General features: G+C 37.7%; 3 protein-coding genes, 2 non-coding genes and 5 pseudogenes across 8 annotated transcripts in view; all 10 read right to left on the reverse strand.

Moving 5' to 3' along the window:
• LOC149877363 (uncharacterized) overlaps window positions 1-6,060 on the reverse strand; it is a 112,600-nt pseudogene extending 106,540 nt beyond the window's left edge. Inside the window, exon 1 of the transcript XR_016447922.1 lies at window positions 6,019-6,060. The product of XR_016447922.1 is annotated as an uncharacterized LOC149877363 (transcript). The remainder of the gene's footprint in view (window positions 1-6,018) is intronic.
• Window positions 1-27,175, reverse strand: part of LOC149877356 (uncharacterized) — a 243,389-nt gene that overhangs the window by 208,770 nt on the left and 7,444 nt on the right. The window contains exon 1 of one of the 2 annotated variants that reach the window (XR_016447926.1): window positions 22,983-23,029. The exons of the other annotated variant lie outside the window; for it this stretch is intronic. The gene's annotated coding sequence lies outside the window, so the exon portion shown is untranslated. Of the gene's footprint in view, window positions 1-22,982; window positions 23,030-27,175 lie in introns of those variants that run through there. 2 annotated transcript variants of the gene reach the window in all.
• LOC149877360 (uncharacterized) overlaps window positions 1-27,175 on the reverse strand; it is a 253,109-nt gene that overhangs the window by 175,021 nt on the left and 50,913 nt on the right. The gene's annotated exons all lie outside the window — the stretch shown is intronic.
• On the reverse strand, window positions 3,161-3,322 carry LOC149877376 (U2 spliceosomal RNA; annotated as a pseudogene).
• LOC149877377 (U1 spliceosomal RNA) lies at window positions 8,553-8,716 on the reverse strand. Its single transcript, XR_016448279.1, has one exon. It is a non-coding gene; the product is annotated as a U1 spliceosomal RNA (small nuclear RNA).
• LOC149877378 (U2 spliceosomal RNA) lies at window positions 8,822-8,999 on the reverse strand (annotated as a pseudogene).
• LOC149877379 (uncharacterized) lies at window positions 12,188-14,633 on the reverse strand. The gene has a single exon (XM_090074332.1). The coding sequence runs from the start codon at window positions 14,631-14,633 to the stop codon at window positions 13,605-13,607; it is 1,029 nt and encodes a 342-aa protein (XP_089930458.1). The 3' UTR covers window positions 12,188-13,604.
• On the reverse strand, window positions 14,788-14,873 carry LOC149877380 (U2 spliceosomal RNA; annotated as a pseudogene).
• Window positions 25,516-25,679, reverse strand: LOC149877381 (U1 spliceosomal RNA). The gene has a single exon (XR_016448290.1). It is a non-coding gene; the product is annotated as a U1 spliceosomal RNA (small nuclear RNA).
• LOC149877382 (U2 spliceosomal RNA) lies at window positions 25,785-26,011 on the reverse strand (annotated as a pseudogene).

Below are 27,175 nucleotides of genomic sequence, written 5' to 3' on the forward strand. Positions count from 1 at the left end.
TAGCCGTTGTTAATGATTAAGGACTGGTTATTTTTCATAGTTTGTTTGATAGCTGTTACGAAGTTTTTACCTAGATTAAACCTTTCAAGCGTTCGATAAAGAAACTTTCGGTCTATTTTGTCGAAAGCCTTCTCTTGGTCTACTGTCAAGAGAAGGCCTTCGACATTTTTGTTGTTTGTGTATTCTATTACTTCTCTGACTAAAAAAAGATTAGAGAAGATTTGTCTCCCTGGAACGGAACACGTCTGTGACGGTTCCAGTATTTTGTGGAGGATTTTCGCAAGTCTTAGCGCGAGCGCTTTTGTAAATATTTTGTAATCGGCGCACAGCAGAGATATCGGTCGCCAGTTTTGTATCATTTTGGGGTCTCCTTCTTTTGGAAGGAGACTGATAAGGGCCGTTCGCTGGGACCACGACAGTTGGTTTTTTTTGTCGAAGAGGTTTTCGTTTGCAAGGGTAGTGAGTTCCTCCCCGTAGACATCCCAGTATTCTTGATAGAATTCAACTGGAATACCGTCTATCCCTGGTGTTTTTCCTTTAGTAAGGGAGTTCGCGGCGTTGCGCAATTCCTCGCTGCTAAATTTTATATTTAAAAAAGCGTTTTCATCGTCAGTAAGAGTTTTTGTAATATTATTTAGAAAAAAGTCTTGTTTTTCTTCACAGTGTTTTTGGTTTTTATAAAGGCGTTTATAATAGCTTCTTATTGTTTTAAGAATGTTTGTAGTGTCGTTGAAGACTCTGTCCCCGCTTATTATTTCCTTTACTATTTTTTTGTTTTGGTTGCTTTTTTCCATTTGGAAGAGAGCTTTGGACGGGATTTCACCCTCTTCCACTATCTTCTGTTTTGTTCTTACAAAAACTCCTCCATCGTATTTTAAATCAACGGTTTCTTTTTTAAGTGACTTAATTTTTTCGCTGTTTTTGTCCGGCTTCATTTTTTCATTTTCAATTTCGCGTTCTAGAGTTTCAATTAAATTATGTTTTTCAGCTTTAATTTCCTTAGCGCGCTCGATCGCTCTTTCTTTTATATTGTTTTTCATTAAGTCCCACCATTGGTTTTTAGTTTCGTATAAATGTTTGTTTTTTTTGCTTTCTATAAAGTCTTGAGAGATATTTTGCTTAAATTTAGAATCTTTTAGAATTGTGGTGTTTAAATGCCAGTAACCTTTTCCTTTTGCGTTTTTGATTGGAATTTTAAGTTGGCAGTAAAACGCGCTGTGGTCGCTTAAGCCGTTTTCAAGCATGCCGCAATCGCACTCCTCCGCAGTGTTTCCAGAGACATAAATCCTATCTATTCTGCTCAGAAAACTTTTATCAGGCTTTACGAAGGTAAATTCTTGTTTTAAGGGATTTAATTTTCGATAAATGTCTGATAATTCATATTTTTCTATAAGGATTTTTAGTTGATTTTGACCTAGGGTGTTGTTTTTATTAAAAAGGTCACCACCTTGTCGGTCTAGGGCAGGGTTTTCAACCATGTTAAAATCTCCGGCCAAAATTAAGATATCGCATTTACGCGTATGTTGCTCTATTGAATTAAAAAAATTTTCTTTTTTCTGCGGGTTGTTAGGTCCATAAATATTAATTATTCGAAGGATTATTTCGTGAAAGTAAAAGTTAGCGGCAAGAATTCTCCCGCATTTATCGTTTGTGACTTCATTTACTTCTATGTCTTTTTTTATCAGCAGCGCGACTCCGCGCTCCTTATGGGTGAAATTGTTCCATAAGGATTTTCCTCGCGTCATGTTGTGCCATTCTGTTGCCCATTTTTTAGTGTTTTCTTCACATCCATGAGTTTCTTGTAAAAGAAAAGCGTCACAATTTTCGCTTGCGCAGAATTTCATTATGTTATGCCTTTTAGTTGCGTCATTTAGTCCGTTTACATTGAACGTGAGAATTTTTGCAGCCATTTAAGAGAACCACAGAAAAAAATGTGTAATTATTTAAAATCTCTAGATCATTCCTTAGAGTCAAACTTAGATTATTTGCGTCAGAAAAAAGCGCATGTTTACGTATTTCAGGTTAAAAGGAGATTTAACATGGGTGAAAAGAGATACCATAAAAAATTAAAGAAAAAAAAATAAACAAACACTGAAAATTACTTATCCAACTCCAGGTGGGTCTTCCTTGCTTTTTTTCTTTGATTAACTTCTTCGTTTCGTCGTGTTTTTTCTTCGTCAGCGTCGTTTTTCTTTTCTTTTGTTGCTTCACTTTCTCTTCGGTCATTTCGACTTCGCTAGACTCTTGCGTTTTCTCGTCATTCGTGGTGGTTTTGTTCATTGCAGTTTCTTTCTCATCGACAGCACGCACTTCTTCCGTTCCTTTGGTAACAGGTTTTGTTTCTTCCACCGCAATTTTCGTTAGCTCCTCCTCTATCACTTTTTCTGCAATTTCCCTCGCTACCGTTTTGGTTACGACATCAGTCTGTATTGTTGGAGTTGGTGCTCGTTGTTCGACGGCTATGTTGGGTCTGCCTGCACCTTGCCCAGTGTGTACGGCTCTTACTCTATACCCCCTTACGGAGATATAGTTGGGCATTGGTGCCACCAAGTCTTCCATAACGGCCACCAGGATGCCAGAGTAGTATGGGGTACCTTTGGTGGGAGTTCTTTTAATAACTGGTCTTGTATAAACGTGTCTCCCAAAACCCATTTCTTCTAATGTTCTCCCTACTTGATAATTTTTTGCTTCCAAGGGAAGTCCAATTATGGAAACATTAGTTCTTCTACTTGGCGTCCTGTTGGGCGTTGCGTGTTGAAACCTGTGATGCAGGCCTTTGATACTTAACCCTTCCTCAATTAGTTTGTTTCTGGAATTGTCTGTTTTCATAACAATTTCAAGAATAGTGCCACCTCGAATCAGTTGTACTCCTTCAAGGTCTTTATCTAGATCTTTCTCTTCGATGGCATTAAGGACATCTAACATAGTCATGCGCACTTGAACCGCACAAACCAGGGTGTTTTTGAGTGGAGTTTTATACTCCACCTGAGATTTGGAAGCGTGTGCGGCTTGCGCATAGCTTGTCGGTTTGTTCTCTTTCGGTGTATTCTGCTGTTCGCGTTGCTCCACTTCGACATCGTCATCTCCTTCTTCTTCGCTGGATTGCATCAGCGCGTCGTCATATTTGTCCGGATGTTCCGCACAATCCATCATTCTCTCGAGTAGGTTTGCAGCCGTGCTGGCAATAGAGGCGTGACTAGAACTGCTGTCGCTGTCGGACTCCATAGCTATAACAAGAAAAACAAAAGAAAACCGCTGCCTCGGAGGCAAAAATCAAGAACAGATACTACACTTGATCTTAGCCATTAGGCCGAGAAGCGATACTTTTTCAACGAATTTGTGTGCTGGCTCCCTCCCTTTGAACGAAAAAACTTGTGGGCATTTGAATAAGTCGATGGGTAACTGTAAGTTTGAACAATGAAAACATGGGCTCGTTGTATGAAACTAAAACTGCAACAATTTCATTCTAAAACATTTGGGTTTTTTAACCTTCTTTCAGAAATAACCCAACTAACCAAGATTTAAAAATAACACTGGGCAGCAGCAGATTCAAATGCATAATGCGATCAAAAGCCAAGTTGAATCAATTTCTGTCAAAAAACATTTGGAGAACCTCTGTATTTAAATGTTCTTTTCATCTGTTGTAACGATGGTACTTTAATCCATCACCAAAACAGCAGAGCTTAGGAAGATTTGTTTGTCATTAGCCTCAAACTTTTCCCAAATAGCAATTTCTCACAAACTAAAATCTAAAAAACAAAGTTGAAGTTTAAAAATTTGGACGGTGTAAACTAATTTAAGACTTTAAACTGAGTAGCAAGAAATATTTTTGAAATACTTCAGTTTACATATAAATTAAACAAAGCATTTTATTGGAAGAAATGAACTCCTTAAATGTTTACTGACAAAAAGGTAAAACAATTTAAAAAAGTGACCTAAAACACTCAAAACATCAAACGACAAATGGAAAAGGACAAACTTATGACCCTAAATTACAGTTGACAGCATCATGTTAGCAAAAGTAATGCATGCATACACACAAACGTGCATACATACTTACATACAAAGATGCATACATACTTACATACATACAATTTTCCATACATACATACATACATACATACATACATACATACATACATACATACATACATACATACATGCATGCATGGATACATATATTCATGCATCCATGCGTCATGCCAATACCTTAGGACATTTAAACAGTGCGCTCTCAGTCCTGGACCACAGATAACCATGGGACTGATAGAGATAGCACCATACTGGAAGATATAGCTAGCCTTCATCATAATCAGGTGGAATGTCAACAAATTGATTTCTATTCATGCTAATAGCCACAGAGCCATACAGAAAACTGCAGGGAACTTTGCAATCGAGCAATTGTAGATTGTCAGGCCAACTAATGAATTTATGGCAGAGATAACGAAGAAAATCATGAAAAGCCTTGCACATCATATCTCGATTTTTCACAAACTCACAGAGTGTGGTGAATGGAACAATACAAAGTTTTTTTTAAAAATTTTTAATATATTACATTTTTTACATGTTGCCCAACCTAAATCAAGCCTAAAAATGTATTTGCTTAAATTATAGAACCTCAGGATTGATGGAGAACAAAGTTAAAAATATTATCTAGCAGACTTGGGTCAATTTCAATTGTAAATGTAATTGAATTAGGATTACTCGAAATTTTAATAGCAACTGAATTACAATGACTTGCACTTGTAATTCACTTACAAGTCATATTATTACAATTACTTGTGACTGTACCTTATAAAATACAATAACAATTACTTCATGAAAATACATTTAATTACAATTAAGTTACAGCCACAATTGAGCCAAGTCTGATGCTAACCTAACTTAACCCTTAACCAACCTTGCCCAAGAACCATATGTACACTCAAAATTCAGTACTTTCGAAATTTTATTTTCAATGCTTAGACTTGCTACCTGAGGCTGGGTTAATTTTAACAGAAACTCTGTAAAACATTGAAAAGCCATGTTATGAAAAAGCCCAACAAAAGGTTTGATTCAAAGTGCATTGAACATGCCATTTTTTAAAAAAAAAATTGTCACGTATCTTTCATCAAACTAAAGGATTGTTTTAAAGAAGTGGACAGATTGTCCATTGAAAAGTATCCCTAATTGACCATTCATTTGTTGGCCTTGTGTCAGTTTAACTGTAAAAGAAATAAAGCTGTGAACAAACTAAAGAAATTCTCAGAAAGATGCTTCTTCTGTTTCACTCACCGATACGAGCGAGAAGAACTCCTCACTTTTCCTCGCTCACTGGGATGCTCTTGTGAGTAGCAGTAGTAGCAGTAGTAGCAGTGGTAGTGCAGATTCTAATACAGATATTTCAGGAACTCAAGACGGACTCTGAAAGTCTCTTGTGACTACCCCTAAAAATGCAAATTTATTTCTAAGCATTATTGTTTTTTTTAATCAGGAACTATTTTTAAGTATTTTTGAAGACTTGAGAGAGTAAAGTGTACAAAACAGTAGTGGCTAAACTGCTTCAAGTTTTAAAATATAAGGTAGAAAACATTGAAAATAAGTAGCGCAGTACTTTTTGTTACTTAAAGCATTCTTGATAAATGATAAAAACTTAAATGGAACTCCTCTAAACTCACTTGTCTTGGTTTTGTCTTAGATACTCTTTTCTTCCATTTTTTTTTTTTTTTTTTTTTTTTTATAATTCGAAACAAACCAAACCAAAAGCACCTTTACGGCTCCTTGACGCTAGGCCGACACCAATAACTTTAGTAGGACTGCGCGTAACCACTACACCGTTGTTAAACTAAGATCGTAGTAACTAAGTAACTAAGTTAAACTAAATTCGTGGAGCGTAGTAACTCCTTCAGTTTACCTGTCAGTTAAATGATGAAAAGTGTACGCGATCATTCGATCTTAGGCTTTTTTTTTTATTTCATTGTTCCCCTTCCCGAAACCCCGAAATGAACGAAATACGATTGGCAAGTATTTGATGCATACCTTAATACACAGTGACTAAATTGTAGTATGTGTTTTTTCCGTGCCCAGCGAATGGTCGGAAGATAGTGCATGCTTTTAGATATCTTAGAGCTTGCGGTTTCATACTAGTGCCCAAGCCTTTGTGTGATTCTTTTTTTAAAAAAAGCAGAAGTTAGATTTTTTGCATTTAATGACAAAAAAACAAAAATTTTAGCAAGATCTAATGATTAAATCTGAATAATGATTTTTAAAAACCATGTTCTGCCTCAGTTGCACATAAAATGGTCATATTCTAGTCAAGAAGTAGTTAAGCTCTCTCAATCTTTTATTTTCTGCAACCTTCCTAAAGAAAAACATTCGTTATTCAAAAGAAATTATTCAAACAGTTTTTTGTTTTCTTTTCTTTCTTTTCCATTTGTGATCAAATTATGGTTAGTACTAACGGTAGCACATTGCATCCACTTCCTCGTTGTTAGTATTTTCTTACCAGCATTAACAACATTCGTTATTTCGTAACTATCCAATTAATGCTTAATAGTTTTAAAATTTACCACAAAAGACTACATTAACTGTCTTGTAAGCGCCAATAAGAATATAATTAAATAAGTATACAACGCCTGGAAGGAAGAAATGTGCTGCTGTTTGTCTTTCTATAATCATCAACGAAGAAATGAAAAAGAAAAATCGGACTCTGGTTTGATTGACAATTCTGAATGCAATTTATACATTCTTGACGCACACAAACATGGTGACAAACAAACAATACTAGGAGCCAATAGTAATTTGCTAAAATTTGAATTTTTTTTTTTTTGCAGGAATAGAGTTCTTATAGTTTTCGTTTCTAAAAAAGAAAAAAAAAAAAAAAAATGAAGAAAAAAAACAAGTCAAACAAAAAAACAACAACACCAAAAAACAAATGGGTTTTCAGTTGTTCATAGACTAAGACGGATTAGAACAACTCGAGTATTTTATTTTAGCAGCTAATTTGTTCTCGGCGATGTTTGCTCCATAAAATATAACGATTGCAACAGATATTTTCATTTGAACCCATTTTCTAATGCGTATAATGTTTTTAAAATTTGTGTGGCATAAGACTCTCGTCTCTTTCTCTTGCGCTTCTTGTCACCAGTTCCAGCGACTTTTCCGCCTTTCTTACCAGCGCGCTTCTCGCCTTTTTTTGCCACCTTTGGCGCTTGTTTTCCTCCGGCTTTTGGTGCGTCAGATCATTTCGACGAGCTTAGCAGTGAAAATTTTTTCTTCTTTGTTTTCATTGCATTGCAACTGGATTTAATTTAAAGTAGATTTGTGGTTTCCAACTTGATAACTTTTCCGTTCTACGCACTTCTATTGGTTTTTAAAAGATTACGTCATTTGAGCATTGTTTATTTCTTTTTTACTATTGGTTAAAAAACTCTTTTCTGTTTAACAAAAAGCCGCACGAGATCTCTAGTCTGTCAGTCTGTTTTCAGTAGAAAACAAAATGTTAGCACGTGGAAAAGGAGGAAAAGCTAAGGCTAAGAGTGGCTTTCTTCAGTTTCCTGTTGGTCGTGTCTAATCTCATCGGTTTAGGCGCACCATCTACTTAGCTGGAGTTTTTGAAAACCTCTCCGCCGAAAATCTTACAGCTAGCTGGTAATGCTGCACGCGATAACCAGAGAGCCAGGATCATTCCTCGTCGTTTGCAGCTAGCTGTTCGCAACGACGAAGAAGTTAAACAAGCTGTTGTTTGGTGTTACAATCGCGAGCAGCGGTGTGTTGCCAAACATTCAGGCTATGTTGCAATCGTTCCAAAACGGCAATCTAAACAATACCAAAGGCTAATTTCATAGCTACACACCTGTTCAAAGATTATTGTTAAGGCATTGGAAACTTACGCGAAGTTGATTTGTAGACTTGCTGCAACTTATCAAAACATGCAATAATAGCTGTTTTCAAGTCATAAACTACAAGTCAAAAAATATACCAGAATCCAATATGAAATATACAAAAATGGATGGAAATTGTTACTATTGTTGTTACTATCATTACTGTTAGTTTGTTATTGCCATTACTTATTTTTTATGATTATTACTATTGTTATTATCGTTATTATCATTGCTGTTGGTATTATTATTAGTCTGTTATTGCTATCATCATCTTTTATTACCATTATTACGATTGTTATTATTTTCAATCTTACTATTATTATCATAATTTTATCATTGCGACTATTTTTTTTTTCTTTCAACAATTATTACCATTATTGTTTTTTATTACAGCCATTCATTGAATGATTTCTGGTGTTGCAGCCGTTCGATAACGCTTACTGGTTGCGACTAGATTTTCATTGATTTTATAAGAAAAAAAAAAAACAACAACAACAAAGAACTTTTGAACGAAATAAAATGTGTTTACACTTTTAGGAGGCTTTGTTTACCTTCTCACTGACAAATCTTCACTCGAGGATATATACATAACATATAAATACACATAAAACATACCTTTTCTCAAATACTCGTTTACGTCCAGTAACTCATAGAGGGCTGAGTGAGGGTTTTTTTTTTTTGCATCTTTAAAGGGGGCGAGCGCGAACGCAGGCCCCCACTACCAGAAATTGTACGGTCGAGTTACCGACGTTAGCGGTAATCGCAGGGGTCAGCCCAGGCGAAGTGCAATGCAAGAGCCTCACCCTGGAAGAAGCCCCATGTTGATCAGGTTTACTTCCCCGTCAGGTAAGTATGCCTTTCCCGTTGTGTGGGGAGCCTCGGACGTGCCCCAATCTTCGCAATTGTGGTTTTTTGATTGGACCCTAACCGCATCGTTCCGTTTTTTTTTTTTTTTCTCTTTTTAATGGGCCGCACTCAGCAGTAGTGCAACGCCGAGGCAACCCGCGGTCAGGGCGAGGTAAACCTACGATCCCTTGACCAAATGCCAAAAATCAGATTAATATATGAGCCGGACTATGCCGGCGTACCAGATATTAAACTGATAAGAACAGATACTACACTTGAGGTATTGGGTATTTATTGCCTCCTCCGGCAGATGCCTTGCAGAGGTGTCCGAAAAATGTTACAATGGATATTATTTACAAATAATGGTCCACTGCTCCATGACCGGACACGAATAGGACTTTACAAGACTGAACAAGCGCAGGACTAAATCACGAAACAAAACACACGGACGCCGAGGTACGATGCCATATGGCTTAGGACATAAAAACATAAAAAATCGAAAAAGCGAAAAAACGAGAAAACGAGAGAGACGCTACAAACACTGAAATACGAAAAAACGAAAAAAAAAAAAAAAAAAAAAAAAAAAAAAAACAAAAACAAAAAAAAGAAAAATTTTTTTATTCAATTAGTATCTGGGTATTTCTTTTAGCTCAGATAGATGTTTAAATTCGTGTCTAAATTTAGTTTGAGATCTGCATCCCAGATACTTCGAGACTCTATGAGAAAGTCGTCCAGTGTGTTATTTTGTTTCGCGAATTCTTTTTCTTCATAAATAATATTTTTTAGCCTGCACTGAAACTCTATGAGTAGTTTCAGTCTTGTAAAAGTCGAACGGTCATGGAACGACCTCATTCTATTACAATATATTGTATAAATCAACTCGTTTAAAATTCTTTTTCCAAGGTTAAAAATATTTACATTCTCTGCGTGTGAGAATAAGAAAAATTTAAAGGTGTTTTCGAAGGCAGGCTGCGGAGTATAGATTTTGTTTAGAATGGATATGGCGTATTTTATGAGGGGTTGAACTTTTTCGCATGAGTATATCATGTGCGCTAGTGTTTCCTTCGCTTTCATGCACTGCGGACATAGATCATCCGGGGCATGTCCTCTTTTCTTAAAGATGGAGTTGGTAGGAATAGCGAAGTGTATTATTTTGTATTTTACCTCGTCAGCTTTGTTGTTGGTGGTGTTTTTGTGCACGTTTAAGAATAGTCGAGCCCATTCTTTTTGAGTTGTGCCTCTCATGCTGTCGGTAAAATAAAGGTTCCATTTGTGGTAGTGTGTTGGAACGCTATGATGTTTCTTAGCGGAAATAATACGATACACGTTTTTAGGCGTGAGCTCGCGGAAAGAGATGTCGGATGAGCCGTTGATCCTGAGATGCATTTTGGCTCTGCGGTGGTCGTAGTTTTGATGTTGGGTGTTTATTTTCTCTCTCCACTGCTGAGGGATCGACATGATGACTTTGTTGAGATGTTTTTCGGTCAATCCAGTGAGCTCGCAGTTTAGAAAGCCAGGAACAAACACTTTTGCTACGTCCGCAATGAGATGGATGTTTCGCTGTTTAGAGAGTGGTGTTGTTTTAAGAGCGTTGTTGTGATGGCGTATGTGGGGGTTATGGTATATGGGCTGATTCAGAATTTCCTCGATGGTTAGGTTTGTGATGGCGCAGTTCTGATAGATGGTGGCCCAGTGCTTCGCCATTTGCCGGTAGTATGGTGGCAAAGTTTTGAGCGAAGTGTGCGAGTGGGCGGTGAGAAAGATGCGCTCACCCTGGGAGGCGTCTCTATATCTGTCAAAGATGAAAGTGGCTGTGTCTCTCCAAGCTCCATTGAGATCGTGGTTGAAGAACTTGGAGAGCCAGCTCACTTGGATGGAGACGAGTTTGTCGCGGATGTTTACGATGTTAAGTCCGCCTTTCTGAATGGGAAGTTTGGATACTAAGTTGTTGGTTTTTATGGAGGAGTTGTTCCATAAGAACTTCTCAATTTTGCTTTCGAGCAGTTTGATCTTACGCTTGCTTGGCAGCGGGATGGTGAACGCTAAGTGCCATAGGTTGCTCAGTATGGTCTGGTTAATGGCTATGGCTTTGCCTTTGAAAGACAAATGGAGCTTCTTCCAGCGGAGTATTTTTTTGTCGAGTTGCTCGATGCACTCGTTCCACTGGGTGTTTCGAACGTGAGGCGAGTTGGTGAAGACCACTCCGAGGCTCTTAAGAGAGTGGCCGTCCCACGTGAAGTTTAGATAGTTAGGTTTGCTCTCGTTTCTATTGCGACCGAGCCACAGACCTTGGCACTTTGGGATGTTGAGTTTAGCGCCTGTCGCCTTTTTGTTAAGTTTGAGAGCTTTGCCAAGCGCAGTGATGGATTTGTCGCCGGTAATGTAAAAGACGGTGTCATCGGCGTATTGCTGCAGCTTGGTTTCATGTCCATTTATGGTAATGCCTCTGATGTTATTATTCTGACGTACGTAGCAGGCGAATATCTCAGCCTGTATGACGTAGAGGATCATTGATAAAGGACAGCCTTGCCTGACTCCTCTTAGTATCTGAAACTTTTCAGACGTGAAGCCGTTTATTTTGAGGCGCGCGTTAATGTCGTAATAGATGGTTTTTATGATGTTAACGAACTTAGCGCTAAAGCCGAATTTGTCTAAACAGTCGAACAGAAAGTTTCTGTCCACTCTGTCGAACGCTTTCACCTGATCTATTGAGATGATAGACGCGTCGAGATGGCAATCGTTTGCTATTTGAATGACATCCCTTGTGTAGGCTAGGTTGTGATAAATTGTTCTGTGTGGCACGCACGCGGTTTGGTCTTCGCTTAATATTGTTGCCAGCACAGGTTTTAGCCTATTTGCAATTATTTTAGTTAGGATCTTATAATCTGTATTCAGGAGGGAGATTGGTCGCCAATTAGAAATGTCGCACTTGTCGCCTCTTTTGTAGATGCAGGATATGAGCACCTCTTTTTGCGAGGTCGTCATTTCGTTTTTGCTAACAACCTCGTTTAACATGGAAACGATGGCATCTCCCAAGACGTTGAAGTGGGTCTTGTAGAACTCGACGGTTAGGCCGTCGGGTCCAGGAGATTTGTTGTTAGTCATGCCTTGGAGGGCCGAATTGACTTCCTTTAGCGTGATGGGCTCGCTTAGCGCATGCTGTTGAAAGTCGCTTATCCTGTTCACCTCGACGCGATCTAAAAGACGCTTTTGGTGTACAGGGCTGTTTTTGCTCTCCTTGTACAAGTGTTTGTAAAACCTTTCAAATTCCTTAATAATTTCCTCGGTGGTTGATTTTTCAATTCCGTTCTTATCCTTAATGCGCGTGACGACTTGCTTAGCAATTTTCGTCTTCTCAAGCTGAAAAAAGAAGTTGTTGCATTTTTCGCCGAGAGTGCGCCATTTGATTTTAGCACGAACAGCTGCACCGTGCGCTCTATTCATTTCAAATTGCTCTAATTTTATTTTCAGTTCAGCGCTTAAGTTACGCATGTTGATGTTGCAATGCGCTTTTTTAAGTGCGTTTCGCAGTTGCTTTTTTAGTTTAAATTCAGCAACGCGTTTGCTCTTCGCCTCAGATCTGCTAAAAGTTTTGGAAAGAGTTTTTAAGGCGTTTTTAAGTTCGTCCCACTCTTCTCGCTTGTTTGTGGAGTTTACCGTTTTTTCGTTAAAGTCGGTGATTAGTTTTACGACTTGTTCGTTGTATTGCGGGTTTTTGAGATGTTTTCTGTTCAGTATCCACACAGTCTTGCCGATGTCCAGTGAGTTTAAGCTTATGGTAACCTCGACTCCGTTCTGATGGTCAGAGAATGTCATCGGTTCGTGCTTAATGTCAGTGAACTGGCGTAGATGTTTGCTGGTGTAGATTCTGTCCAGTCTCGCATACGAAATGTTGTTGGTGGCTTTGTATGTAAACTCTTGTCCGTGGGGGTTAAAAACTCTCCAAAGGTCTTCTACATTTAAGAGGTTCAAGAGCTTTTTAAATTTTTCGCTCGAAGCGCATTTCTTACGCGTTAGTTGAGGGTGTCTGTCTAGTTCGTTTAAGACCATGTTAAAATCGCCCCCTAAAATTATCGCGTAGTTTTCAGCGTTTAGGTTTTTAAATTTCGCAGCGAGGCATTCCCAAAGGAGCTTTCGTGCGTTTTCTTGATCGCGCGATTGTCCGGACGTAGCGTACACATTAATTATTAAAAATTTCTGCGACTTAACTTCGATGATAATATAGTTAAAACGCCCGTGCGCATCCTCAAATTTTTCTATTAGCTGAAAGTTGATATTATTTCCCTGATGTAAAATTAGAGTGCCTCCTGAATGGTTGCGACCTGCGGAGAAAAATCCTGCGTGTTTCCATTTCGCTAGGAACTCCTTCGCCTGGTCGTTATTTAGATGCGTCTCTTGCAGTAAAATGAAGTCATGACGCATTTTCTGGAGTTTGTGGATCATTATTTTCTGCTTTTTAACATCAATAAGACCACAAACATTTGCTGAAAAAATACGTAATGACTCCATTCTTACAGAGTATTTTAAACAAATTTTGCTCTCGAAATCCAAAGTTTTTAAGGAACTTCGAATTCGATTTTGGAATGTGCGCATGGTATGATTGCGACATAGCACAGATGGTTCGTAATGAATAATTGATGAGAAAGCGTGGTGAGAATTTTCTAGTAGAACAGAAACGAGAAAATAAAAAGTAAGAGAAGTGAAAAAGATGAAGGAAAATAAAAGAAACGAAATAAACGGCCATTTAATGAAATGTGAATTTGTGAATGTTTTGACGCTTTATGAGATGAGTGTGTGTGCTTAAAGATTTACAATCACGCAATTTTATAACCACAAAATAGCGAAGAAATAAACAAAGGTAAGTCTCCCAAAAAATAAAAAATAAAAAGAGGAAGTTTACCTTTGAGTTTTCTTAATGTCTTTCTTTTGAGGCGTCGGTGGTGGAGCCATTCGTTTGGCAGTGGTTTTTTCGACTCGGGTGATAATTTCTCCCGTGTCTTTTTTATTGTTCTTTGTGTCCACCTTTTTCCACCCTTCTTCTGGCATTTCTTCTCCTTCGTTTCTTCTGGAGCTACCTGCCTCATTGATAATAGCATCAAGGTCATTTAATTTTTGAACCATCAGTTCCGTCTCGGTGTTGGTTATTTCGAGGGCGGTGATGCTTTCTCTCTCTTCATCAACGAGGACTCGGATTTCTTTCACGAACTTTTCTTGTTCTACTGTCTGCTTTAGTTCGACTACTTTCTCTATTGGTTTCGCAGTAGGTTTCTTCGCGTTGCTAACTTTTGCAACGGTGATCGCTTCGGGTGTAGTATTTTGTGTTATTTGTTGAACACATCTCTGTTGTGGGGGATGTGATGCACCACATTTGTCGCAAAGGAAGGATTTTCCTGCGAAGTAGAGGGCGATTTTAACTCCTTCAATCTCAATGTTGTGTGGTATTTCATTGAGCTTCACTGAGGGTCGGATTCGGAAGAGTCTTCGTCCGTCCTTCAGGAGAGGGTTAAATCGGTAGCTGGTGTGTTGGATGGAATACACTTCAGCTGCGAACGGTTTTAATTGTTCGAGAATTTCTTCATCCTCTACCAATGGGTCGCACTTTATGGTGATAAGAAAGCCGATTTCGCTTCGGACTTTCGATGAAACTTTTCGGTTGCAGCCGGAGATGGTAAGTTCCGAATCTGCAAGTAATTGAGCGTCGGTTTTGGAGCGGAACTCGACAATCCAGTTGCCTCGGTTGGAATAGGTGAGGCCGATCATCTTGTTCGCGCCGACGATTTTTGTAATCTTCGTTTCGAGTTCTTTCGCTCGTTGCTCTTGGTAACTTCGGTTGAAATGCTCTTTTGGGTCCATGTAGATGTTCAGGTCGAGTATTCGCTCTTGTCGTTCGGTCTTGTTTCCGACGGTTTTCGCGTAGGAAGCCATGACTTTTCGATGATGATAAAATTAGAAAAAAATTAAAAAAAAGAAAGTTCAGAAAAAAGAGAAAAAAAGGAAAAAGTTTGCCAAAGTCTGTACTCTTGTTACGGAGCAGCCGATGACAAACGTCGATTTTCTTCAAAGGTGGCGAAGAAGCTTCGTAGAATATCGCAATAATAATCTATTGAGCTAAAAATTCACCAAAAGATACTACACTTGATCTTAGCCATTAGGCCGAGAAGCGATACTTTTTCAACGAATTTGTGTGCTGGCTCCCTCCCTTTGAACGAAAAAACTTGTGGGCATTTGAATAAGTCGATGGGTAACTGTAAGTTTGAACAATGAAAACATGGGCTCGTTGTATGAAACTAAAACTGCAACAATTTCATTCTAAAACATTTGGGTTTTTTAACCTTCTTTCAGAAATAACCCAACTAACCAAGATTTAAAAATAACACTGGGCAGCAGCAGATTCAAATGCATAATGCGATCAAAAGCCAAGTTGAATCAATTTCTGTCAAAAAACATTTGGAGAACCTCTGTATTTAAATGTTCTTTTCATCTGTTGTAACGATGGTACTTTAATCCATCACCAAAACAGCAGAGCTTAGGAAGATTTGTTTGTCATTAGCCTCAAACTTTTCCCAAATAGCAATTTCTCACAAACTAAAATCTAAAAAACAAAGTTGAAGTTTAAAAATTTGGACGGTGTAAACTAATTTAAGACTTTAAACTGAGTAGCAAGAAATATTTTTGAAATACTTCAGTTTACATATAAATTAAACAAAGCATTTTATTGGAAGAAATGAACTCCTTAAATGTTTACTGACAAAAAGGTAAAACAATTTAAAAAAGTGACCTAAAACACTCAAAACATCAAACGACAAATGGAAAAGGACAAACTTATGACCCTAAATTACAGTTGACAGCATCATGTTAGCAAAAGTAATGCATGCATACACACAAACGTGCATACATACTTACATACAAAGATGCATACATACTTACATACATACAATTTTCCATACATACATACATACATACATACATACATACATACATACATACATACATACATACATGCATGCATGGATACATATATTCATGCATCCATGCGTCATGCCAATACCTTAGGACATTTAAACAGTGCGCTCTCAGTCCTGGACCACAGATAACCATGGGACTGATAGAGATAGCACCATACTGGAAGATATAGCTAGCCTTCATCATAATCAGGTGGAATGTCAACAAATTGATTTCTATTCATGCTAATAGCCACAGAGCCATACAGAAAACTGCAGGGAACTTTGCAATCGAGCAATTGTAGATTGTCAGGCCAACTAATGAATTTATGGCAGAGATAACGAAGAAAATCATGAAAAGCCTTGCACATCATATCTCGATTTTTCACAAACTCACAGAGTGTGGTGAATGGAACAATACAAAGTTTTTTTTAAAAATTTTTAATATATTACATTTTTTACATGTTGCCCAACCTAAATCAAGCCTAAAAATGTATTTGCTTAAATTATAGAACCTCAGGATTGATGGAGAACAAAGTTAAAAATATTATCTAGCAGACTTGGGTCAATTTCAATTGTAAATGTAATTGAATTAGGATTACTCGAAATTTTAATAGCAACTGAATTACAATGACTTGCACTTGTAATTCACTTACAAGTCATATTATTACAATTACTTGTGACTGTACCTTATAAAATACAATAACAATTACTTCATGAAAATACATTTAATTACAATTAAGTTACAGCCACAATTGAGCCAAGTCTGATGCTAACCTAACTTAACCCTTAACCAACCTTGCCCAAGAACCATATGTACACTCAAAATTCAGTACTTTCGATATTTTATTTTCAATGCTTAGACTTGCTACCTGAGGCTGGGTTAATTTTAACAGAAACTCTGTAAAACATTGAAAAGCCATGTTATGAAAAAGCCCAACAAAAGGTTTGATTCAAAGTGCATTGAACATGCCATTTTTTAAAAAAAAAATTGTCTCGTATCTTTCATCAAACTAAAGGATTGTTTTAAAGAAGTGGACAGATTGTCCATTGAAAAGTATCCCTAATTGACCATTCATTTGTTGGCCTTGTGTCAGTTTAACTGTAAAAGAAATAAAGCTGTGAACAAACTAAAGAAATTCTCAGAAAGATGCTTCTTCTGTTTCACTCACCGATACGAGCGAGAAGAACTCCTCACTTTTCCTCGCTCACTGGGATGCTCTTGTGAGTAGCAGTAGTAGCAGTAGTAGCAGTGGTAGTGCAGATTCTAATACAGATATTTCAGGAACTCAAGACGGACTCTGAAAGTCTCTTGTGACTACCCCTAAAAATGCAAATTTATTTCTAAGCATTATTGTTTTTTTTAATCAGGAACTATTTTTAAGTATTTTTGAAGACTTGAGAGAGTAAAGTGTACAAAACAGTAGTGGCTAAACTGCTTCAAGTTTTAAAATATAAGGTAGAAAACATTGAAAATAAGTAGCGCAGTACTTTTTGTTACTTAAAGCATTCTTGATAAATGATAAAAACTTAAATGGAACTCCTCTAAACTCACTTGTCTTGGTTTTGTCTTAGATACTCTTTTCTTCCATTTTTTTTTTTTTTTTTTTTTTTTATAATTCGAAACAAACCAAACCAAAAGCACCTTTACGGCTCCTTGACGCTAGGCCGACACCAATAACTTTAGTAGGACTGCGCGTAACCACTACACCGTTGTTAAACTAAGATCGTAGTAACTAAGTAACTAAGTTAAACTAAATTCGTGGAGCGTAGTAACTCCTTCAGTTTACCTGTCAGTTAAATGATGAAAAGTGTACGCGATCATTCGATCTTAGGCTTTTTTTTTTTATTTCATTGTTCCCCTTCCCGAAACCCCGAAATGAACGAAATACGATTGGCAAGTATTTGATGCATTTTTTTTTTTTTTTTTTTTTTTTTTTTTTTTTTTTCTTGATATATTTACAATATATAATTATTTACATTTTTTTACCGTTTTATATATACATAAATATTATTTACAATGTTATTTGTACAAAGTTTTTCGTTTTTTGATAATAAATATTTCCGTCTGGTGGAGGAGTGGAAATTTGTTATGTTTTTTTTTTTTTTTTTTTTTTTTTTTTTCTTTAGAAGGAAAATATAGAGAAAGAAAGGAATGGGAAAATAGAGAAAAGTAGCAAAAAAAAGGACATGGTGTTTGAGATGTTAAATAGTTTTTAGAGAATAGAAAAAGGTATAGATAAAGTAATATGATATGATTTCTCATATCATATTGGTTTAAGTTAGATTTAGTATAAGATCATAGGATCAAAAGGATTTATTAAAGAGATTTTATGAACGGCGTTTATGTTTTAAATTTTACCGTTTGAGAGATTTTAAATGTTGATTTTAAGTTTTCCATCTTTAAGGGAACATAGAATGTCCATATGACAGAAAAGATCACAAAAGATGTTTAAGGTGTTTCTTTCTGCGTGATGGTCATACTTTCTATTTATTAATTCTTTAATTTTATTAACGATTTTTCGGATAATATTTTGTGAATCTACTTTTCCTTTTCTTAGCACCGCGTGGCAGCGTCCGCTCCATATCTCACCCATTATGATCTGAGTGAGCGTCAGAAGCAAACGCGACACCGGGTGCCTCTCCGACAAATGCGCAATGTCGAGAAGAAAAACAGAATTTGCCGGTTTTATTATTCTGCTCGGCACGAAGGATTTGTAAATGTGTTTGAAATATTCCCAAATTTCAACCGAGGGAGGACAAAGGGTGAAGATGTGAATCGCGTCTTCTACGCGCCCGCATGTTGTACAGTTTTTGTTTTTGAATGATTTTTGTCGTGAGTTTCTCGTTAGTAAAGTCGCTGTCGGTAGACTGTTGTGTAAGAATCTGTAAAGTATGTTTTGGGTCGTTCCGTGTGCATGCGAAGTAAAGTTCCTTTTCCAAATTAATGTAAAGGGCAGTTTTGTTTTCGTCACTCCAGTCCAGTAGCGTTCTGCAGTCACAACCGTCTTTTTGTTTTTTGTTATTTGTGTGTATATGGATTTGCATGTTTTGTTAGTTATGTCAAATATGAATGGGTGTTCGGTCAAGTATTGTACTGTTGTTTTGTAGTATTGTGGCGTTTTGTCGTCCCAGTGTTTTGGAAAGTCGTTTTGTCTGAGAAAGGTCCAGTCAGGGTGTATGTGTGTGAATTTTGTCAAAGAGCTCGCCAACCAGTATTTATAGAGATGATGGCAGTCATGTGTGTCTCCAGCGCATCTCTGTCTCAGTTGAAACAGAGTTTTTAGGTGTAGCGCGAGACATTGGTCTTTTGGTGAGAGTATACCAAGACCTCCGCTTTTGGTAGGGAGGAAAAGAGTGCTTCTTTTAACAGGGTTGTAATTTTGTTTTTGCCAAAGGTTGTCAAAGATGGTGGCGTGTAGGCGTGTCTCAACCCATTTAGGCATGGGGAGTGTGTTTGCCAAAAACCATACCTTCGACAGACCCAAAGCATTATAAAGCAAGGCTTTTCCTCTCAATGATACCAGGCGGAGTCTCAGAAAGTGTAAAGTTTTTTCAACCTTGTTTAGTGTTGTTGTCCAGTTTGAGTTTATGGTTTGCGATAGTTTTGCATGAAAGGTGACTCCCAGAATTTTCATTCCGTTCCCGTTCGTCCAAGCTATGTCTTTTAGACTAGCGTCGGAACCGGGTTCGAAACCGCCCAGAGCCAAACCTCTCGTTTTAGAAGCGTTTATAATAGAACCGCTGGCTTTTTGAAAGATACTTACCTTCCGGAAGAAATTTTGAACAGACTTGCCGTTTCTGGCGAAAAGAAGAGAGTCGTCGGCATACTGCTGGATTTTTAAAGGTTTTGATGTGCCAGGCAAAGGGTAGCCCTCGATGCCGTCATCCGCTCTGACCAGCAGAGCTAGCGTTTCCGCGACGAAAACGTATAACAGCAGCGACAGCGGATCGCCCTGCCTGACACCGCGCTCTGTATGGAAGAACGGTGATAAGAATCCGCCATTGATGATAGATGCTGAGACGTTAGAGTATAGAGTGGTTATGAACGAGATGAAGTTCTTGCCTAAATTGTATTTTTCTAGAATTTTGATAAGAAAGGAGCGATCGACTTTATCAAAAGCCTTTTCTTGGTCGATGGACAAGATGAAGCATGGAGTTTGTTTCAGCTCAGCGTATTCTATTAAATCCCGGACTAGGTGTAAGTTTGAAAAGATGTTTCTTCCCGGGATGCCGCACGTTTGGTTTGGCTCTATGATTTTTCCCATCACTTTTGACAGCCTTAGCGCGAGGGCTTTTGTTATTATCTTATAGTCCGCGCCAAGGAGTGAAATGGGGCGCCAGTTTTTCTGGTCTGTTAAGTCACCTTGTTTTGGAATGAGCGATATGATGGATTTTCTCATGGATGGTGTGGTTTGTTTTTCTGTGAATAAAATATGGTTGGCGAGCTCTTCGAAATCGTCTTCCAGATCCTGCCAGAAGGTTTTATAGAACTCGGCCGGAAGACCGTCATAGCCTGGTGACTTTCCGTTTTCAAACCTGTTCAGCGCCGCCTTTAGCTCTTGTTTTGTTAGGCGCTCGTTGAGTAGTTGGTTCTCCTCAGCGCTTAGAGCGTTCTTGATATGGGCCAGAACGTAGTTTTGACTGTTTTCACAGAGTTCTGTTTTCGTGAACAGGTTTTGATAATAGGTTTTGAGGGAGTGTAGAATTTCACCAGGCTCACTTGTCAATGATCCGTCGCTTTTCCGAATTTCGGATATGGTCTTACGTTTTTGCTGCGACTTCTCAAGATTGACAAGGAAATTTGACGGCCTTTCGCCCTCTTCTAGCAGTTTCTGTTTTGTGCGCACGCTTACGCCAGGGAACTGCAATTCAAAAAGTTTTTCTCGCGTGTCGCTGATATCATCCGCGTTCGCCAAAATATTTTTTTCTAGGTGATGAAGGTGATGTTGAAGGCGCCTGATTTCGCGTATTTTGGTTTGGCCTGCTTGCGCTGCGTTCTTTTGCAGTTCCGCCGCAATAAGCGCTTTGAAATCATCCCACCAACTCAGAGTGGAAGAGTAGGATGATTTCTTTGCGCGCAGGTCGCGAATTAGAGTTTTGATGTTTTGTTTGACTTCCTCGATTTCAATAAGGGAACAATTTAGCTTCCAGTACCCTGGTCCTCTCCTTACCGTTTTAAAATGGAGCGTGGTTGTCATGAAGTCGTGATCGGAGAAAGTGTTTGTCAATATGTCTGTGCGCGTCGCTCTTGTCGCGTCGTCATGTCGGCAGTAAATTCTGTCCAGTCTGCATTTGACGTTATTGTTTGTCCAAGTGTAAGCCCGTTTGTCCTTGTGTTTCGCGCGCCATACGTCTGTTAGTTTGTAGCGGTTTTTGAAGTTGTCTAGTTGTACTGTTCCGGTGGTGTGATAGTTTGCATAGTTTGAGTCTTGTGTGTCTAGCGTAACGTTTTCCACCATATTAAAGTCGCCTGCTAATATGATGGGGAGTCCTGTGTTTTGTGAATAGTCATGCAGTCCGTCAAAAAAATCGTAACGGTCGCTTGGGATGTTCGGTGCGTATACGTTGATGATATGCATGTCGTGTTTTTCAAAGCAAATTATGGCGCTTAATATTCTACCATGGTTATCCCTTTTTAGTTCGTTTAGTTGAATATTGGACTTGCAGAGGATAGCCACCCCACAACTCGAGCTGCTGGGACCCGAGTTCCAGATGGACGCACCCGACCATTCGTCACTCCACTGTTTTGCTGTGGTGGGTCCGGAGCCCGTTTCCTGAAGGAGGATAAGATCATAGGAGGAATTTTGGAGAAACCCGAAAAATTTGGTGCGTTTTGTCGGGTTGTTCAACCCGCGTATGTTGCATGTTAAAATATTAAGCGCCATGGAGGAGAGGACCAGTTTGCGTTTATCGCAAGTTCGCTTAAGCACTTTTGGCAAATAACAAAATTGATGTAAAATGAAGAAAAGTTCATATGACATTTTAAACAAAATTTTAAAATATTACTCATTTTTTGGAAAGGCATAACTAAAGCTGATAAAAAATACTTAGAAGAGAAAAAAAGGATATAGCAGATTAAGATCATGAGTTAAAAAAAATAGTAAAAGGAGTAGAAAAAGAAAAGGACTCACTGAGTTTCTTCCACACATCTTGAAGTGGTGATATCCTCTTCGTCAAAACTCAGGTCAGCATCTTCTTCGACATTTTGATCTGCAACTCTGGTTTGATTTTTAAAGTCTGCAATTTTTGACTCGTCCTCAATATTAAAATCAATGTCACTGTCACTTACTGCTGGTAGAGTTGTATTTCTTTGAATAGATTTCTTTGGGTTCGTCTTTTCCCTTCTTCCTCTCTGCCGCTTTCGCGTGAAGGAAGGTCGGAAATCACTGGTTTCAGCATTTTCGGATTCCGCCTCTGCAGGGGGAGGAATGACTGGAACTTCGGCTTCCACCCGTTTTGTTGGAACTTGTTGAATTTCGAGAGTTGGTGGGGTGGAAACTTTTGTATCATTTGTCTTTTCAATGTATTCCGATGTTGTTTTCATTTCTGGTTGACCTCTGTGTTTATATCGCAGGGTCAGACCGTCCACGTTCTCATATCTGGGCAAGGGGTTTATGTTTGGATTATTCCAATTTGATATAATTATTATGACATTTCCGGTGCATATTTCCTCGCCCTCCACCTTAACTTTTTGATAGTAAAAGGAGTCGACATTTCCTCTTCCTTTTGCGAGGTGAGTTGCTAAAGCAGACAAAGCGCTCGTGCAGCCGTTCCTAAGGATTCCAATTGGTATGTTTTGTACCAATACATGGACCTTAGGGATGTATTTCTGCTTGAATTTAAGAGAAACTCCTTTGATGACAATTTCACTTGTAAGAAAATATGTAAGATCATTACTACAGTGTAGGGCAAACTCAAATTGGCGGTGTGAGAAGTGCCTTGTAATACCCCACACAGAAGAGAGAAGGTTTTTGGCTTTTAAAGCTATGATAAAGTCTTGGATGTTGCAGTTAAGGTCTCCATAGCAACAAACAAGAACTGATGCATTTTCGTTGTACGAAGTTCTTGTGTTGAAAACACCAAGATTAACCTTGTTTAGTTTGGGTTGAGAAGAAACAGCGTTTGAACCAACAGCACTTGCGTAGCTGATGGGAGGTTTGATAAGAGTCTTTTCGATATCAACTTCCATACTTGCAGAAGCCATAAAGTAAATATAGCCAACCAAATAAGTAAGCCAAAAACTAAATATCCACACGCCAAGTAACAAAGTAAGCCAGATAGTTATTAAAATAACTGTTTTCACTATTCACTATAATTCTCGATGCAATACCTTAATACACAGTGACTAAAATGTAGTATGTGTTTTTTCCGTGCCCAGCGAATGGTCGGAAGATAGTGCATGCTTTTAGATATCTTAGAGCTTGCGGTTTCATACTAGTGCCCAAGCCTTTGTGTAATTCTTTTTTAAAAAAAAGCAGAAGTTAGATTTTTTGCATTTAATGACAAAAAAACAAAAATTTTAGCAAGATCTAATGATTAAATCTGAATAATGATTTTTAAAAACCATGTTCTGCCTCAGTTGCACATAAAATGGTCATATTCTAATCAAGAAGTAGTTAAGCTCTCTCAATCTTTTATTTTCTGCAACCTTCCTAAAGAAAAACATTCGTTATTCAAAAGAAATTATTCAAACAGTTTTTTGTTTTCTTTTCTTTCTTTTCCATTTGTGATCAAATTATGGTTAGTACTAACGGTAGCACATTGCATCCACTTCCTCGTTGTTAGTATTTTCTTACCAGCATTAACAACATTCGTTATTTCGTAACTATCCAATTAATGCTTAATAGTTTTAAAATTTACCACAAAAGACTACATTAACTGTCTTGTAAGCGCCAATAAGAATATAATTAAATAAGTATACAACGCCTGGAAGGAAGAAATGTGCTGCTGTTTGTCTTTCTATAATCATCAACGAAGAAATGAAAAAGAAAAATCGGACTCTGGTTTGATTGACAATTCTGAATGCAATTTATACATTCTTGACGCACACAAACATGGTGACAAACAAACAATACTAGGAGCCAATAGTAATTTGCTAAAATTTGAATTTTTTTTTTTTTGCAGGAATAGAGTTCTTATAGTTTTCGTTTCTAAAAAAGAAAAAAAAAAAAAAAAATGAAGAAAAAAAACAAGTCAAACAAAAAAACAACAACAACAAAAAACAAATGGGTTTTCAGTTGTTCATAGACTAAGACGGATTAGAACAACTCGAGTATTTTATTTTAGCAGCTAATTTGTTCTCGGCGATGTTTGCTCCATAAAATATAACGATTGCAACAGATATTTTCATTTGAACCCATTTTCTAATGCGTATAATGTTTTTAAAATTTGTGTGGCATAAGACTCTCGTCTCTTTCTCTTGCGCTTCTTGTCACCAGTTCCAGCGACTTTTCCGCCTTTCTTACCAGCGCGCTTCTCGCCTTTTTTTGCCACCTTTGGCGCTTGTTTTCCTCCGGCTTTTGGTGCGTCAGATCATTTCGACGAGCTTAGCAGTGAAAATTTTTTCTTCTTTGTTTTCATTGCATTGCAACTGGATTTAATTTAAAGTAGATTTGTGGTTTCCAACTTGATAACTTTTCCGTTCTACGCACTTCTATTGGTTTTTAAAAGATTACGTCATTTGAGCATTGTTTATTTCTTTTTTACTATTGGTTAAAAAACTCTTTTCTGTTTAACAAAAAGCCGCACGAGATCTCTAGTCTGTCAGTCTGTTTTCAGTAGAAAACAAAATGTTAGCACGTGGAAAAGGAGGAAAAGCTAAGGCTAAGAGTGGCTTTCTTCAGTTTCCTGTTGGTCGTGTCTAATCTCATCGGTTTAGGCGCACCATCTACTTAGCTGGAGTTTTTGAAAACCTCTCCGCCGAAAATCTTACAGCTAGCTGGTAATGCTGCACGCGATAACCAGAGAGCCAGGATCATTCCTCGTCGTTTGCAGCTAGCTGTTCGCAACGACGAAGAAGTTAAACAAGCTGTTGTTTGGTGTTACAATCGCGAGCAGCGGTGTGTTGCCAAACATTCAGGCTATGTTGCAATCGTTCCAAAACGGCAATCTAAACAATACCAAAGGCTAATTTCATAGCTACACACCTGTTCAAAGATTATTGTTAAGGCATTGGAAACTTACGCGAAGTTGATTTGTAGACTTGCTGCAACTTATCAAAACATGCAATAATAGCTGTTTTCAAGTCATAAACTACAAGTCAAAAAATATACCAGAATCCAATATGAAATATACAAAAATGGATGGAAATTGTTACTATTGTTGTTACTATCATTACTGTTAGTTTGTTATTGCCATTACTTATTTTTTATGAATATTACTATTGTTATTATCGTTATTATCATTGCTGTTGGTATTATTATTAGTCTGTTATTGCTATCATCATCTTTTATTACCATTATTACGATTGTTATTATTTTCAATCTTACTATTATTATCATAATTTTATCATTGCGACTATTTTTTTTTCTTTCAACAATTATTACCATTATTGTTTTTTATTACAGCCATTCATTGAATGATTTCTGGTGTTGCAGCCGTTCGATCACGCTTACTGGTTGCGACTAGATTTTCATTGATTTTATAAGAAAAAAAAAAAAAAAACAACAACAAAGAACTTTTGAACGAAATAAAATGTGTTTACACTTTTAGGAGGCTTTGTTTACCTTCTCACTGACAAATCTTCACTCGAGGATATATACATAACATATAAATACACATAAAACATACCTTTTCTCAAATACTCGTTTACGTCCAGTAACTCATAGAGGGCTGAGTGAGGGTTTTTTTTTTTGCATCTTTAAAGGGGGCGAGCGCGAACGCAGGCCCCCACTACCAGAAATTGTACGGTCGAGTTACCGACGTTAGCGGTAATCGCAGGGGTCAGCCCAGGCGAAGTGCAATGCAAGAGCCTCACCCTGGAAGAAGCCCCATGTTGATCAGGTTTACTTCCCCGTCAGGTAAGTATGCCTTTCCCGTTGTGTGGGGAGCCTCGGACGTGCCCCAATCTTCGCAATTGTGGTTTTTTGATTGGACCCTAACCGCATCGTTCCGTTTTTTTTTTTTTTTCTCTTTTTAATGGGCCGCACTCAGCAGTAGTGCAACGCCGAGGCAACCCGCGGTCAGGGCGAGGTAAACCTACGATCCCTTGACCAAATGCCAAAAATCAGATTAATATATGAGCCGGACTATGCCGGCGTACCAGATATTAAACTGATAAGAACAGATACTACACTTGATCTTTTTTTTTTTTTTATTTCCTTTTACGTCGCATCAGCCATGGGCAGCTGTGGACGGTATAATCTACATATTTACAATTTCGTGATATATTTATTTACAATCGTATATTTTTTTTTTTTTTTTTTTTTTTTTTTTTTTTTTTTTTTTTTTTTTTTTATTTACATTTTATACATATTTACATTTTATATATTATGGCTATTATTTGTTGAGGGTTGTGTTGTTTTGTGTTGTTGTGTTTTTGTAATGTTTTTTGATGTTTTCGTCGCAAATTTTAATAGCGGTTTTGTAAGTATTTTGATTTTTGTTTTCTGTCTTTATTTCTGTTCTCAGTCTCTTTATTAGTAGCGTGTTAAAGTGCAGTGGAGCGTTTAGTTTTTTGTTTTCGAAAATCAGTGCGTTTCGTGTGTGTTGTATTGTTTCGTAAAAAGTGTCTATGCATGTGTCGCCTATACTTCTGTCTTGTGCGGTTGCAATACCCATAAGAAAGAATTTTAGGGTATTGCTGTATTTGTCGTTAGGGTATATGGTGTTTAGTGTGTTTATGATTTGTATGCATATTTTCTGTGTGTCTGGGCAGTAGTAGAACCAGTGTTGCAATGTTTCCGTTTCGTTTTTGTCGCATCGTTTACATGTTTTGTCTATGTTTTTGTTCCATTTGTGCATAGTGTTGAGTGATGGGAGTTTTCTGTGTATGTATTTGTATTGTATTTCGTTGGCCTTGTTATATAGGTTTCTGTCTTGTAGTTTTTGAAATTTTTTGTCCCAGTCTCGTTTTGTTATAGGCGTTTGTCCGGGTGGGAGTTTCCTGTTCCATTTTTTGTGTCTGTCGGGGGGTGTCATTTTTGATGTCAGTATTCTGTTGTAGATTTGTTTGTTCGTTATCTGTGTCAGTTTTCTGTTTTTGTTTTCTATGTGGATGGATGGGATGTATTTGCGATATGTGTAATTTGGTGTTTCCGTGTTCAGTTTGTGCATCCATATGGTCGGTATCCGTTTTGTTATTTCTGTTAATGTTTTGTGTGGTATTTCTAGTTTGTCTGCTGTGAGTAGTCCTGGTGTCGATAAGTTGCATAAGTCAGCTATTATTTGTATGTCTTGCGTTTTTGTGTGTTTTGTGGGTCTCGGTAGGGGGGGGAGCGGGTTTTCTGTAGTGGGTTTTGTTGGCAGTAGGGGGTTATAGTATAGCGGTTGGTTTAGTATGGCTTCAAGTGTGTCGTCTTGTAC

Source organism: Hydra viridissima, unplaced genomic scaffold (assembly GCF_058129835.1).
Source record: "Hydra viridissima isolate aposymbiotic clone 2 unplaced genomic scaffold, HvirCarnegie_v1 scaffold_16, whole genome shotgun sequence".
NCBI classification, from domain to species: Eukaryota; Metazoa; Cnidaria; class Hydrozoa; order Anthoathecata; family Hydridae; genus Hydra; species Hydra viridissima.